General features: G+C 53.8%; 1 protein-coding gene across 1 annotated transcript in view; it reads left to right on the forward strand.

Moving 5' to 3' along the window:
• The window catches only part of CDC73 (cell division cycle 73), a 42,617-nt gene extending 39,281 nt beyond the window's left edge, over positions 1–3,336 (forward strand). Inside the window, exons 16-17 of the mRNA XM_036422743.2 lie at positions 525–666; positions 1,313–3,336. Coding sequence (XP_036278636.1) covers positions 525–666; positions 1,313–1,349 — 179 coding nt within the window. The 3' untranslated portion in view covers positions 1,350–3,336. The remainder of the gene's footprint in view (positions 1–524; positions 667–1,312) is intronic.
• Positions 3,337–15,315: the final 11,979 nt, after the last annotated feature.

Here is a 15,315-nt window from a genome sequence, read left to right on the forward strand (position 1 = left end):
CTGGTGGGTTAGGGAGAGGCCCGGACTCCGGACGGCCTGCAGCCAGCTGTGCTCCCCGCCATCGAGGCGCTCCCTCTTCCTCGCTCCCCAGGAGGGACGTGCTGTTCCATCCAGTTTCCTTGGGTTCTAGAGGGAACTGCTTGCTCTCTGAGCATGCTCTCACTCTGGTTCCATGCTAGCCCAGCTCTTACCCGCCTTCCGGTCTTAGGTCAGACATCACTGCCGGTGCAAGCCTGTCCTGAATCCCATGGTTGTGATTCTGTATTTCCTAGTCTTCTTTCCGTTGCATTGCACCTCAGCCCTCTTTCCATCCTGGTGGCTGGCACGTGCGAACCCTTAGTAAATACTTGTCAGCTGGATGTTTTTTGAGGATGCCACCGTTTTAGCATCCACCTCAAAGCTCACTTCGGTTGTAAGTTGGTGGGAGAAAGTGGTTTTTTGTTTTTGTTAGTCTTGCTGCAGTCTGCGTTGGGCATTTTAATTCATTCTGGAGCACTGAGGAAAGGATGTTATCTCCCCCGCAGTCAAAGCCTTCCATCTCAAGTACGATGAAGTCCGCCTGGACCCCAACGTGCAGAAGTGGGACGTCACGGTGCTGGAGCTGAGCTACCACAAGCGCCACCTGGACCGGCCGGTGTTCCTGCGCTTCTGGGAGACGCTGGACAGGTACTCGGCCGCGGCCGGCCTCCGCTTTCCTGGCCGCTCCCCCGGGGCTGCCTCGGGCTGATCTGCTGGCCCTGCTGTGCTGACCGCAGACTCGGGGGGAGAACGGGCTCCTCGCGGCAGAAAGCTCACCTGCCTCTGAGCAGGAAGACCTGATCGGCCTTGACCCCGTGGTCTGGCCGGGGGGCTGGTGACCTCTGACTCTGGTGTCTGTCCATCCAGGGTCTTCAGCTGTGTTCAGGTGTGGGCAGCCCGGGAAAGGAGCTTAGTTGCTGAATGTATTTAACTCCTCTAGAGAGGATGGAAGTCCTTTTCAGCAACAGGAGTTTTATGGAGGAAACTTTTAAGAACAGCATGCGGTCACAGTTAGTACCCCCACCCTAACCCTCTGGGTCTTAAGTCCCCACTGATTGTTACGGGTTTCCTCCGAGTCAGGTGACTGAAGTAGCCGGTGGTTATAATTTATAAGACACTGAAGAGGGATATTTAGAACTTGAGCGAGACGTCTTATAGGCTTCTCGCTTCCCTCAGAAGCCCCCTTCCCCAAGGTCACAGCAGAAGCTTCCAGAGACAGCCAGCCCCTCTCACTGTTGACTTTAAGTGTCTTTCCATGTCACCTCCTATTATGGCGTGTTGTCCTGTCTTTCAGGTACATGGTAAAGCATAAATCCCACTTGAGGTTCTGAATTGCCTGGTCTCCCGGCTGGAATCTGGGTGACGGAGCATGGCTAGACCTTCATGTACAGACTGAGTGTCCATGAGTCCATCCAGCACTCACAGGGACGAAGGTCACGGCGAGCACACGATCTCCTCCGACGCTGTTGTCTGCAAAGGGATCATGGATGCCTGCCATTCACAGAAGCAAACTTTTTGGCCTACAACTATTTTTTTAATATTAGCCTTCTAGTCTGTAATGGAAATTGTATATTTTGATAGACATTTTTTCTCCATTGGTTTAACTAGCATTACTTAAAACGTGTTTCTTTAGAAAACGCAGGTTCTTCATGTGTGTATATGTAGAGATGACGAGGCCCCAGGAGCCATCTTGCTTCTGATTTTTCATTGCTCTATAATTCCTCTTACTGAGAATACTGTGTTACGAATGGTATTAAATATTAGTTTCTGGAACTTGCAAAAACCAAGCAAAGGGATGTGACTATTTTGAATGGGTCAGAATGGCAGCCTGTATGTAGACCACATCTATACGTAGTCTTTATTTAAAAAGGAATAATGAAAAATCAAGAACACTTCTTCAGCTTTGGTTGGACTACTTTAGCCTTTTCGAGACTTCTTATATTGAATACGTGGAATGAATGTATGTTCTCCTCGCTGACTTTGCTGGTTTTAAAACTTAGGAGGATATGTTTCTATCTGGGATGCCTTCCCACTAGAAAAGTCTCAGAACCAGTTGAGACCCCATTAGGCCACAGGACTTTCTAGCTGGGAGCCATAGTGTGACCTGGGGGAGGAAGTGCTTCCGCCTACTGCAGCGTCATTTCCGCTTCCTCCCTGAGCGGGCGTGGGGCTCCGAGTCTTCTGTTTCCGGGCACCTTGGCCTCGGCGTCCTTCTCTGCCATTTCCCCTCACTGCCGATCAGTTCTCCGGCACCAAAGAACACGTTTGCTTAAGAAGTGTCTGAACAGAAACACTGGTATTTTTATGTGCGTATTCAATAGCGTATGAGATATAAAACCTCTATTTTAACTTAGTGAAATATTTTACTACTTCTCTACTTCAGACCGAGTGTTGCATCCGTGGTTCAATGAATGAGCTTTTCCCTCGAGTCTTTACTTCCCCTCTTTTGCCTCTTAGAGTAACGTGGACCCTTTATTCCCCTGGCGAGTTTTTTCCATTAGAATCGTTGCTGGTCATTTATATCATCCCTTCACCCCTCCTGCCATCTCCCCCCCTCCCCCGGCATCTCTCTCGGGTTGACATATTTTTTGTGTGAACATTTAACTCCTCCTCATGTTCAGATGCCCTCACCTGGCCTCATTTTGAAATTGAACGCTGTCATAAAAACGAGAAAGCACTTATTACTCTTTAACCATACAAGTCCATACCAACGGGGAACGGGCAAATTACTTACCCACGTGGAATTCTCTAGGCTTTTCAGGAGAAAAGCGTCCGCGCTGAGAGTGACTGGGTCTTAGGGCGCTGATGAAGTTTGAACAGATTCCCCTCCCCCTTGCTTTTTCTCCTCCGCATCTTCCCTTCTTGTTAATAAAAGGAAACTTTCCATTTGTTCGCATCAGGCCCTCTCCGCATAGAAGTCTCCCTGCAGACTGAGTTATGTATCCATTAGCTCCCTCCCTGGTGAAATGGCCCCGGTCTGGACTCTGTGATATTTTAAGCTTACCTGTTGAGACTACTACAAGTGGACGCGAACTACCTTTCTATAAAGATTTTTAGTATTTGTACTTCTGTGTGAACTTTACTGATCCAGAGTGTGGTTACCTTCGGGAACATCTCCTTTCCACAGGACTTATTTTTCTATCTTGCATCTGCCTTACACGTATTGGAAGGCTTCTGGAAATACCGGACGGAGCGGTACCTGCGCTGCCGTGTGTCTTAAAATCAGACGCTGAGCATGTCATTGTTTCCTTTGTCTTTTTCTCTTTTCCAGTCCCTTGTTTAGGTCCATACAATCAATCTGTAGCCATTGATTCTAAAGAGAAACACACAACACAACACAAAAAGCCCACACGCGCCTGCTAGCCAGTCACCATTCGCTCTGTCCTGACTCCACCTGCCGCAGTGCCTTGCACGTAGTAGGCTTTCACATACACGAATCAGTGATGTGTTTCCAGCGGCACCGATGTGTCCAAGGCAGTCCTCTGACCGTACTCAGTCTTAGGATTTAAAAACACAGAACTGCAGGGAAAGAAGAGGCACAGGAACACATTCTAATGGACGTGAACCAACCCGTTAACACACGTGACTTGCCCGTAAGTTACTGTCACCAGGAGACCCCCTTGTCCTGTTCCCCCCAGTAACAGCGGGCTCCATCTCGTTATCGGGGGGCACTCATAACAGCGAGAAGCATGTGGGGTTCTCCTGGCCCGAGGTGGGACTCGTTGGGGGTCCTTCTTAGAAACAGCGCTGCCTGCATTCTGGCTCTGATTTCCTTATCTGGGATGAGGCCGCGGCATCCCCAGACCTTCAGTGCTCTTGGAAAAGGATTGAGAATCACTGGTTTAATTGGTCACTGAGAACACCACCAGTATGAAATGTTGTGTTTGCCTTTTTTCTATCTTTTTTTTTTTTTCTTTTCTTTTCGGATTACCCTTTTGCACTAGGCTGTCCCCGTTGGTGGCGGTATTGGTCTCTGGTTCCCCATGACAAATTGGAGTTTTATTTATTTAATATGGGAGTATTTTGCTGTTTAATATTTAAACAATGTTTAATATATTTCGTGATGAACTAGTATTATAGTTTCTGATTTGTTTCCCACGTGTCCCCCTCTTTCACTGGCTTTTTTTTTTTTTTTTTTAAAACAACGGCATGACAACAGTCCATGCACAAATAACGAATTCGCGACGAGGAAGACGTGGTAATTTTTAAGGTAGAAGGAAGTAGAGTGTTGATTTCTTATCTGCCATGCAGAATTAAGAGTTTGCTTATGACAGGAAAGAGGCATACTTTTTGATTGGTCTGCACAGAAAAAGTAAAAGTAAATTATTTAAATAAAAAGTCATTATCTAATACACATTGAAGGGAATATTTTTCCTAAATAAAATTTTTTTGTGACTCCTAATGTAAAGCCACGGCATTGTTCTTTTTTTGGGGGGCTGGGGCTGGGGCTGGGGTGGGGCAGGCGGGAACTTGATGTGTTTCTTACTCTGTAATAATTCCCTTTCATTGGTGCCAGCAGCGGGCACAGCGATGGCAGGACTGTGTGGCCAGAAAGGAAGTGTCGGAGGCCTGTGATCTGTCTCACTGGTAAAGCGCTAGCCAGTCTGTAAAACTGGTTGTGACCAACGGGGTGTGTCCCAGTATGACAGCGGCGACAATTGCAGAAGCCGGTCGGATTAACAGAAAACATGAAGAATTAAGTCCGGTCACACTAGCCTTCATGTTATACTTGACAGATTTTTATGATTCGCCCAGATTTGATATTCAACTGGTTCCTCCCGTTGCACTCGCTGTAGAAGCAAAACGGGAAAATGACCGGATTAAAGTGGAGATTGGGGTTAGAGGTTTTGAGATGCGTGTCCCTCCTGTTCCCTGGCACCTCGGGTGCCCGTGGACTTGAGATCAGTCCGCTGCCGAGGGCACAGGGGAAGCTGAGGCTGCCACAGGTGTGCAGAGTCCGCCTGGCGAGAGCGAGGGAGGTCAGCGTGCGGAGGGCTGCGGGTTACTCCGCTCCCGAGGCCTCTGGGAATACAGTTGTTCTTGGGGCAACTGGGGGGTGGGGAGTGCGGGTGGGGTGGGGTGGGTGCAGACAGGGTGAGGGTGGGTGGGGGAGTGCAGGGGGGTGGGGTGGGGTGGGTGCAGACAGGGTGAGGGTGGGTGGGGGAGTGCAGGGGGGTGGGGTGGGGTGGGTGCAAACAGGGTGAGGGTGGGGGAGTGCAGGGGGGTGGGGTGGGTGGAGTGGGTGCAGACAGGGTGAGGGTGGGGGAGTGCAGGGGGGTGGGGTGGGGTGGGGTGGGTGCAGACACGGTGAGGTGGGGTGGGGAGTACGGGTGGGGCAGGTGGGGGTGGGGCCAGGTGGGTGGGAGGAGCGCTCCTAACGGCCACGCTGGTTGGCGGTGCTCACGCGGCTGCACATCCCGCACGTGGACCCTGTGTCCCGCCCACACGGACAGGTGCGCGGGCCCGTGGACACGGACAGGTGCGCCGGGCGGTGCTGGCGCATGGGAGCCCGCGGGCCCGGAGCCGGGCAGGGGGTGCGGGCGCCGTGCGGTCACCTCCCCGCAGAGGACATGTCCCCCCAAACCAGCCGCTCAGCGAGGACGGGCGGGCACGGCCCCCAGGTGAGCAGGTGTGTGTGCGGTGTGCGTGCGGTGTGTGTGTTTAACGGTCCGGCCTGACAAGCGGAGACTTCGCAAAGTGCCCCCCGTATTTCAGGTCCCGGCCCGGCACGTCCACGGTTACCCCAACTTTCTTCCCGGCTCCCTGTGCTGCTCCTGACACCCGAGGCTGCTCCAGGCTCCCCGCCCTCCCCCCACTTCCTGGCCGCTGCCACCGGGTCTGCGTCTGGGAGTCTGTTTCTGCTCGGCTTGTTTATCTCCTTTTAAAAAATAAATATTGTACTGATTTTTTACAGAGAAGAGGGGAGAGGGAGAGGGAGCTAGAAACATCGATGAGAGAGAAACATGGATCAGCTGCCTCCTGTACAACCCCCCCCCCCCCCCCCCCCACTGGGGATGTGCCCGCAACCAACGTACATGCCCTTGACTGGAATCGAACCCGGGACCCTTCAGTCCCGAGGCCAACGCTCTATCCACTGAGCCACACCAGTCAGGGCAGTTTATCTTTCTGTTGACTTCTTATTGATTTCAGAGGGTGAGCCGATGGGTAACAGAGTCTCCATTCACCATCTGAGTGGCGCCAGGGACCAGGGGTGGAGTGGGGTTTGGGTGCCCGCAGGGCATGTGGCCTGAGTGCCAGATGCTTTCTTATGGCTCAGAGGTGCCGGGAGGGCCGGGCCGCCTGGCTCAGCGGCTGAGCGTCCACCTGGGAACCAGGAGGTCAGGGTTCGATTCCCGGTCAGGGCACAGGCCCGGGTGGCGGGCTCCATCCTCAGTGTGGGACAGGCAGGAGGCAGCCGGTCCGTGATTCTCCCTCATCATGGATGTTTCTCTCTCTCCCTCTCCCTCCCTCTCTGAAACCAATAAAGAAAATAAGGCGCTAGAGTCGGACTATAAATAGCTCACAGCCTTCTAAAACCTCTCCCTCTTGTTTTTCTGAAAGACGCGGCTTTCGCATGTAATGATGCGGGGACCCGAGTTTTATGTCTAACGGTCCAGGCCGGAAGGCTTCTCCGGGTTTGAACCACAGGGAGCCCCGGGGCTGGCTGAGGACGGGGCTGGTGCCTGCACAGAGCCGCCTGCCCGGGGTGGACGGCGCCTGACGTGAACATGGGGATGGCACCTGATTGGCTCTGTGAGGCGGTGGACAGTGTGGAGGGGGGTCCCGCTGGAGTGGGTGCAGCTGTCGGGGGACAACGTGAGCTTTTCCATGGCCCCGTCAGCGAGTGTCTCCCTCATCCCTGATGGTTCCCTCCCCCTCCTCCTCCTTCCTCTCTGAAAGCAATAAAAGTGTTTTGTTTTTTTTCTTAAAGAAAAGAACTAGGGCCCTAACCGGTGTGGCTCAGTGGATAGAACGTCGGCCTGGGGACTGAAGGGTCCTGGGTTCGATTCCGGTCAAGGGCATGGACCTTGGTTGTGGGCACATCCCCAGTGGGGGGTGTGCAGGAGGCAGCTGATGGATGTTTCTCTCTCATCGATGTTTCTAGCTCTCTATCTCTCTCCCTTCCTCTCTGTGAAAAAAAAAATCAATAAAATATATTTTAAAATAGGAAAAAAAGTGTCAGGGGCGCCCAGGTCACTGAGCCATCCTCTTAGCAGGGGCGGGGGGCGCTCCAGGTGATGGAGCAGCAACCAGACAATCGCAGCTTCCCTTCTTCCTTTAAGAGAAGCCCATAAGCCCGCCCTCCGGGAGTTCAGAACCCCGTGCGATGATGCTGAAGGAAATATTTTAAAATCCAGAGGCTTGCACCCGATTTCACATTAACTTTATTGTCGGCATTTAGTACAATGCCTGGCAATTTAAAATTAAGAATGTTAATGCGCCGATCTAGGAGGTAATTTCGCTGGAATTCAACAGCCTTTAAAAAAAAATTTTTTTTTTAAATTTTCTATCCAATGCAGAATCAGCTGGGACAACCAAATGCTTATTTCCTCTTGATCAGTGACATGTAGGAAGCCCCGTGAATGCACTCGCAAAGCGTGTGTGGCGTGGAGACACTGTGTGAGACCAGCTGTGATTCCCAGTAATGGACACTGGGGAGAGAGCAGCTAGATGCCCCCCCGCCTTCATCCTAACAAAAAGCTACTTTTCAATCCAACGGGAAACTCCGATGATTACACTGTGATAACATTGACATTCGCGGGTTATTTGTGCATGCCCGCCGGCTCTCATTTAATTATAATGTCCATAGATTTCCAGAGGTTATTGTGAGCCAACATCAGATAGGCGTTGGGTCATTTGCGTGTGAGAAATTCCGGGGGTTCTGATAGACATCAATGAGACGTGGTTTCTGCCATGAAGGACTTGGTGTAAAATAACGGTCGGTTCATTCAGCGGGCCTTGAGCCTGGACCTACTGTGTGCTTGGCGCTGTCCGGGAGGGAGGCCTGCGGGCGTGGCTAGAACCTTGCACACAGCGGGAGCTTGCTCTCCTGGGGTGTCGTGGGAAAAGCCGAGTGGAAAAGGCCTGAGGGGATGCTGGGAGGTCAGGATAAAAAGGGGGTTGGGTTGTATAGGACACAGATGGGGTAGAAAAACTTCATGGAAGGCGAGCTCGTAAATTGCACCCACAGCCGAAACCGGTTTGGCTCAGTGGGAGAACGTCGGTCTTCGGACTTAAGGGTCCCAGGTTCGATTCCAGTCAAGGGCATGTGCCTAGTGGGGGGCGTGCAGGAGGAGGCAGCTGGTCGATGTTTCTCTCTCATCGACGTTTCTAGCTTTCTATCACTCTCCCTTCCTCTCTGTAAAAAAAAAAAAAAAAAAATCAATAAAATATATTTAAAAAATAAAATAAATTGCACCCACAGGAATGGGGTATTATACAAGCAGGAGGCGGGATGTATTCCGGGCGAGGGCGTGGAGTGAGACAGGTATGGCTGTGTGAGGAATCACAGTTCTTCTGGTTCAGGGGTCGGCAAACTCATCCGTCCACAGAGCCAAATACCAACAGCACCACGACGGACATGTCTCTGGAGAGCCACGTTTTTTAAAACATAGACTTCCAGCGCCACGTCTTCCACACAGAACCGCCCGGACCGTGGTGTTTTGTGGAAGAGCCGCCCTCCGGGGGCCCGAGAGCCGCCTGTGGCTCGCCAGCCGCGGTTTGCCGACCGCGGTCCTGGAAGGCCTTTGCCAGCCTGCCTGTCGGTTTCTAGGGGTAAACAGACCCCTGCCCACCCCCCTCTCAGCACATGAGGGAGACACACATGTCCACAGGGACTCAGCACGTCCCATCAGCTGTATTAACCCCCGTCCCAGCGTATCCAGCGGAGACGGGTGGTTAGTGTCCACATCCGCAGGATAACGGGCTGCGGACACCTGGAGGGAAGGTTCTGGAAGGGACAGAGCCGACCTGTCGGGGCGGGGATCAGGGTGGCCTGGGCGTCGGTCCTCGGGGAGGGTGAGAGAACTTGGTCCGGGGGGCGGCCAGTGAGTGCACACGTCTGTCCAAGTCCACGGGCGTCTGTGCGTGTGGCCGTCAGGGGGGCGCCCTGGTCCCACCGCAGTAGGAAAAGGCGTTTGTGCTCAGCTGGACGAGCGGCAACCTAGAGATGTCAGTGCCACAGTGACCGCTGTGATGAAGAGCGTGAAGGCGGCTGTGAGCGCCCACCCCCCCTCCAGCACGGGGCACCCTGGTGTATCCCCCCCTTGAACCCAAGGGCGGGCGGCCTTGGCTGGCGCCTCTCCCGGACGCACTGTGTCTTGTGTGGTTCAGGCCACAGGATAACCGAGTGCTGTTCACTCTCCTCTGACTCAGAGGCGTCCGTCTGGGAGGGCAGGTGTCAGGGAGGCCAGCGGGGTTGGGGTGGGGGGTGGGGAAGGAGGGGGAGCGGGGGCTTGGGAGAAGGCGGGCGCCAGCCTGCGAGGCCCTGGCGTTCCTGGGAGCCCTCTTCCCGGATCCCAGACGGGAGGGCATCGGCTTGCAGAGGCCGCTTTCCATAAATCCTACTCAAGTGGCTCCCGGTGCCTTTTCTCTGAAAGACGTGAGTCTCGCTGAGGCCTGAGCAGGCAAGGTGAGCTGTAAGCGATACCCCAGCACCCGCCCCTCCGCCAGGCCCGGCGCAGGAGCGGGAACGCTGAGCCCCGTAAGCCGATCCCGGCCGCCGGCCGCCAGAGGCGGGTCTGTGTGGTCTCTGCTCCGAGCAGAAATGCCAGGGACCTGCCTCTAAGTGCCTGCTGTGCTGCCCGATCCATTTCAGGCCCCAAAACGGGGGGCCGAGTAGTGGGGGGGGGGGGGCTGGCTGGCTGGTTGGCTCTGTGAGCAGCTTCTTGCCCAGGGGGCTCAGTTTCAAAATCCTAGAAGCCATAAGTGTTCGCTTAATCAGAGTTTGGCCCCCCCCCCGGGGGTGGGGGGTGGGGGGTGGGGGCAGATTAGTGAAAGGGGAGCCAGGTGAGAGGTGTGGAGGGAGGAGAAAGCCACGTCTCAGCCCTGGACGGGCAGGGAGGGCCGGGAGGTCTCATTCCCAGGGTTCCCCCTCCCCACCCCTCCTCCCCGGCCACGTTTGCACTCCCAGGCTCTGCGTTCTAGTGGGAGGGAGGCCGCCTGCCCAGCTGTCTCCCCGCCTGGGAAAGCGGGTCCCCGGGTCTGAATGGAGCTTGTCGCCAAGGCCTGGCACCACGGCAGCCGGGAAGGAGGCTCCGGAGCCAGGGCAGCCGGCCCAGCAGAGAACTGTCTGACTCCCGTCTGCACGGGGACCTCTGCTGTTGGATCGGCCATGCTCCAACCCCTTCCCACGCCCTCCGACCTTCCCCCATCTCCCGGGAAGAGAAGGGAGCTCTGTGGCTCCCAGAGGATTTTGGGGGCACCGCGCTGTGCACCTCGGCACAGTTAAACGTTCTGGGCAGGTCACTGTCCATGTACGCACACGTGATCGATCGCACTTTGCGTAGAATGATCTAAGCTCCAGGGCTAGAGAGAGCGTTGATGGGGAGAAATGCTTGGACCATGGGAGGCACTAAAGCACATGTGTCAAATACAAGGCCCGCGGGCCAAATCCGTCCCGCCAGGCCTTGCAATGTGGCCCGCACCGCGCTGTCATCACTGCACTCCGCTGCGTTTCCATCACAATGACAGTTATGACTGTTCAGTAAACCATTCAGCCCGCGATTTAGGCTGGATTTTAGAATTTGGCCCCTTCTCTGATTGAGTTCGACACCCCTACACTAAAGGGATGTTCAGGTGCCTTTGGGAGGAGGGCCGTACCGGGTCGGCAAACGGCGGCTCGAGAGCCACCTGCGGCTCTCTGGCCCCTGGAGGGCGGCTCTTCCACAAAACACCACGGCTTGGGCCGTTCTGTGCGGAAGACGTGGCATTAGAAGAAGTTTAGGTTTAAAAAATGTGGCCCTCCAGAGACATGTCCGTCGTGGTGCTGTTGATATTTGGCCCTGTGGACTCATGAGTGTGCCGACCGCTGGGCTGGATGGATGGTTTTCGTTTGGGGCCTGGCTCCTTTATGCATCAGCGGGCAGAGAGCCTGCTGAGTCCAGCTCTGTCCTGTCCATTCCTTGGCCAGGCCCCGTGGAGAAAACCCTAAACCGATGCTAATGCCGTCGAATTGATGGAATTCTGGTGGAGATTTCACATGGGCACGTCGGTGACGGAAAGGGGTTCTTTCAGTCAGAATAAATGGAAACGGTAGTCCATTTTGTGTGTGTGTGTGTGTGTGTGTGTGTGTGTGTATGTGTGTGTGTTTTGCTTGGTTTGTCAGCTTTCATTCTCATTTGTGCATAAGCCTCCTTTCCCTTTTGATCTGGAGTCAGAATGTGTCCTAGAAAAACAGCACCGGCGTCAGATAAAGCTCATTTCTAAATGGACTTGCACAGGTTGGGGCTAGGCTTCGCTGGCTCCCAATAAGCTGCTGTGAACTCTGACCTCTGAGGTCCGCTGGCTGCTGCGGGGGGCTTACCTGGGCCTCGAACCCTGAGCCAGAGAGGCTGTCAGATCCTCCCCCATCGGCCGTGTGGCCATCCTGGTGGCAAGGAGAAGGACGCAGAGGGAGGGAGGGAGGGAGGGGAATTCTTTTTATTTTTATTTTTAAAATATATTTTATTGATTTTTTACAGAGAGGAAGAGAGAGGGACAGAGAGCTAGAAACGTTGATGAGAGAGAAACATCTACCAGCTGCCTCCTACACGCCCTCTACTGGGGATGTGCCCGCAACCAAGGTCCATGCCCTTGACCGGAATCGAACCTGGGACCTTTTAGTCTGCAGGCCGACGCTCTATCCACTGAGCCACCCCGGTTTCGGCTCTTTTTGCTTTTTGTCAGTAATGCCTTTGGTCTAAATCCTGTTGTTCAGAGGCTCCTGGATTGTTTATAAATTATTCACGTTCACCGATCTGGCCATCGCAAGCCACACCCCCCCAAACGGATTGGGGCTCAGGCCGTGGCCTCGTGCTGCTGCAGCGATCCTGAGGGTCCCTCTGCCTCCATTGGGGTCCGCTGGTTGAGGGACCCCGGCCGCCCCCAGCCTGGCCCTCTCCTCCTGTGGTTCCCCTTTCTGGAACAATCTGGGAGCGGCCCTGTCCTGGTTCTGTCTGTCACACCAACGGCCAAAGGGCAGAGAAACCAGCCGCCCTGGGAGTGCCAGCCATGCCCGCGTCTGCTGCACACGGCAGCCTCGGCCTCCACGTCCGTGACCTTCTGTTTCCGCGGTCTTTCCGGGGAAGACACCGGTGTCTTGTTCTTGTCTTGCCGTGGGCACCGATGACGGTTGTCATCGGCTTTTGCCCGGAGACCCGCTGGCTTGCATATTTCTGTTCCAGTTAAGGAGGACTCTCCCCTGAGCAGGAATATCGCCAAGGAAGGTGTTCGCTGGCTGTTTCCTTAGTCCGAAGCCACCCTCTCCCCCACGGGGCACAGACACCCAGCTGGCAGGTGGCCCTCCGTGGTTATGGTTTGGAAGAGCCTCACAGACAACGCCCGCCGATGTGCGGCCATAACTGCAGCTTGTAAATAAGCCCGTGACATGCACGTTCTCTCATCTATGGGGAAGGCTAACTCAGTGACCGAGAGATTGCCCCCTTCCTGAGCAGGATCGTTAGCACACAGGGCGCTGCTTTGCGGATATTGTCAAGCTGGGCGAGTTTCTTTTCTTTCCTTCCTTCCTTCCTTCCTTCCTTCCTTTCTTTTCTTTTTTTTGTGTGTATGTTTTAATTTTATTGATTATAGTATCACATAATTGTCCTCATCCCCCCATTCCCATCCCAAACCCCTCCCCACGCATGTCCCCTGTTGTCCATGGCCACTGGCCAGGCCCAAAGGCGTGCACACAAGGCCTTTGGTTGATCTCTCCCAAGCTGGGCGAGTTTCAAGCTCTGAGTCACTGATCTTCGCCTGACCCTCCCCTCCCCGTCTGTGTGCAGCCACTGGACGGCAGACTCTGCCCCCGCAGTGATTGTGGTAAATGAGTCGTGGAGACAGACGGGGCTTAAGATCCGAGCGCAGCACAGAGTGTCCGGAGAATGGCCTGAGGGCCCTCCGGCGGGAAGAGGCAGAAGCCCGGAGGGTGATGGCAGCCAGAGAGCCGGGCAGGGGGTGTAGCAGGTGCGAGTGAAAGCAGCCGATGCAGGTCACCTGGTTTTGCAAGAACCTGGACGGCGAAGCGGAGGAGGCTGAGGAGTGGGTGAGAGAGAGGGGCTGAGAGAGAGGAGAGGCATGGAGAGCTAGTGCCGATCCGGACCTGGGAGAAGAAGCCGGTGAACATGGATGGTCCCGAAGAGAAGGAGAATTGTTAAGAATTCTTGCAGGAGAGCCAAAACCGGTGTGGCTCAGTGGATAGAGCGTCGGCCTGCGGAACTGAAAGGTCCCAGGTTCGATTCCGGTCAAGGGCATGGACCTTGGTGGTGGGCTCCATCCCCAGTGTGGGGCGTGCAGGAGGCAGCCGATTCGTAGTTCTCTCTCCTCATGGATGTTTCTCTCTCTCTCTCTCTCTCTCTCTCTCTCTCTCTCCCCCCCTCCCTTCCTCTCTGAAATCAATAAAAATATATTAAAAAATAAAAATAAATAAAAATGGTAAGAGACCCACACCAGATTCTCCATGGTAACGTGGGTGTCACCAGTTCCTGAAACATCACCTGGCACATTCTACCCCATTCCTCCTCCTCCTCCTCCTCCTCCTCCTCCTGGGGCAGATTCTGGGGAAGAGGGGCCTGGCTCCTGGGGCGGGGCCACGGCCGTCTGTGAGGTGTGGGGAGAAGGAAAACCAGCAGAGGACTGAGGAGCATTTTGCCGAATTCTGGCCCGCCCTCAGAGACTCTCCTTAGAATTCCTTGAAACGTAGCTTCCCAGTTACACCCTCGGTAGAGGAAGCTGATAGAATCCCTCCCATCCAAGGAGCCCGTTGATGGCACGTGGACTCGCTTTTTAGTCAGGAGGAGGAGATGGAAGCGGAGTCCAGCAGCGGCCTCACCTGGGAAATCCCGGGGAAGGACCCAGCGCCTTCCGAAGGGCGACCAGGCTGTTTCTTTCTGACTCACGCTCTTTGCAAAAACATTGCTTTGCAAGCTCTTCGCGTCCATCGGACCGAGAACAACTCTCGCCCGGTCCCGTGTGTGTCTTTCCTTTCTCTTGTTGTAAACCCTGGGTTCGGGCAGCCCTCGGACTGGGTGCTCACCGTCCAGTTTCCTCCTGGGTCTGCCTTCTGTGACGGCCCAGCGGGTTTGCGTTTTTGGTGGGGAAACACACACACATGGAGCGGCCAGATGATGATGATGATGATGGTCTCTGAACGCATCATCATCTGGCCACTCGGTGTCCATCCTACAGAATAAAAGGCTCATAGGCAAATGGTCCCCTCGACCAGGAGTTCTACCAGCAGGCAGGCTGGCCGGACCCCATCCATGCAACGAATTCAGAGATCGTAATATTCTGACCACTCTGTACACACACACACACACACACACACACACACACGTACATATACATATACACACGTACACATACACATACACATACACACACATACACATATACACATACACACATATACATATACATATACACATACATATACACATACATATACATACATATACATACATATACACACATATACACATACACATACATACACATATATACATATACATAATATACATATACATATACATGTACATATGGTTCTCAGGGCCCAACCGCGAAGGCAGGAGGGTGGGAGGTGCGGTCCAGGCAGGGAAGGGGACTCGGCAGCTCTCGGTGGTTTCCCAGGCCCTTTCCCTCGCAGTGAGGATGGAGGCCAGATGGTAGGCGTGTGACTAGCAACAAAGACTTTTCTTTAAGAAGCGGGCGGAGGAGAGGGAAGGAGCTGGGGAGGAGGCTGAAGGTGTTAGGCAGGGGACTTGTTCTCTGCATGGGAGAAGGTTACATCCTTACATGTATATTTAAAATATATTAGGTCGGCAACTAAGTAATTGCGGATTTTTTAAAGAAAAAGACAAATTTTTCATGGAACTAAATAACTTTATTCTGTAATGTATTGCCCATTTTGATCAATGACCTTTTGCCATCTTTCAGGCAGCATCATAATCCCATGTTCGAAAAACTTCTGGTTTTTATTAGCAAAAAACTGAATCAGGTACGATTTGACATCATCATCATTATTGAAATTTTTACCATTCAAGGAGTTTTGTAAAGATCGAAACAAAAAGTAATCAGATGGTGCAAGGTCAGGACTATATG

The sequence above is a fragment of the Pipistrellus kuhlii genome, unplaced genomic scaffold, assembly GCF_014108245.1.
Source record: "Pipistrellus kuhlii isolate mPipKuh1 unplaced genomic scaffold, mPipKuh1.p scaffold_m20_p_72, whole genome shotgun sequence".
Taxonomy (NCBI): domain Eukaryota; kingdom Metazoa; phylum Chordata; class Mammalia; order Chiroptera; family Vespertilionidae; genus Pipistrellus; species Pipistrellus kuhlii.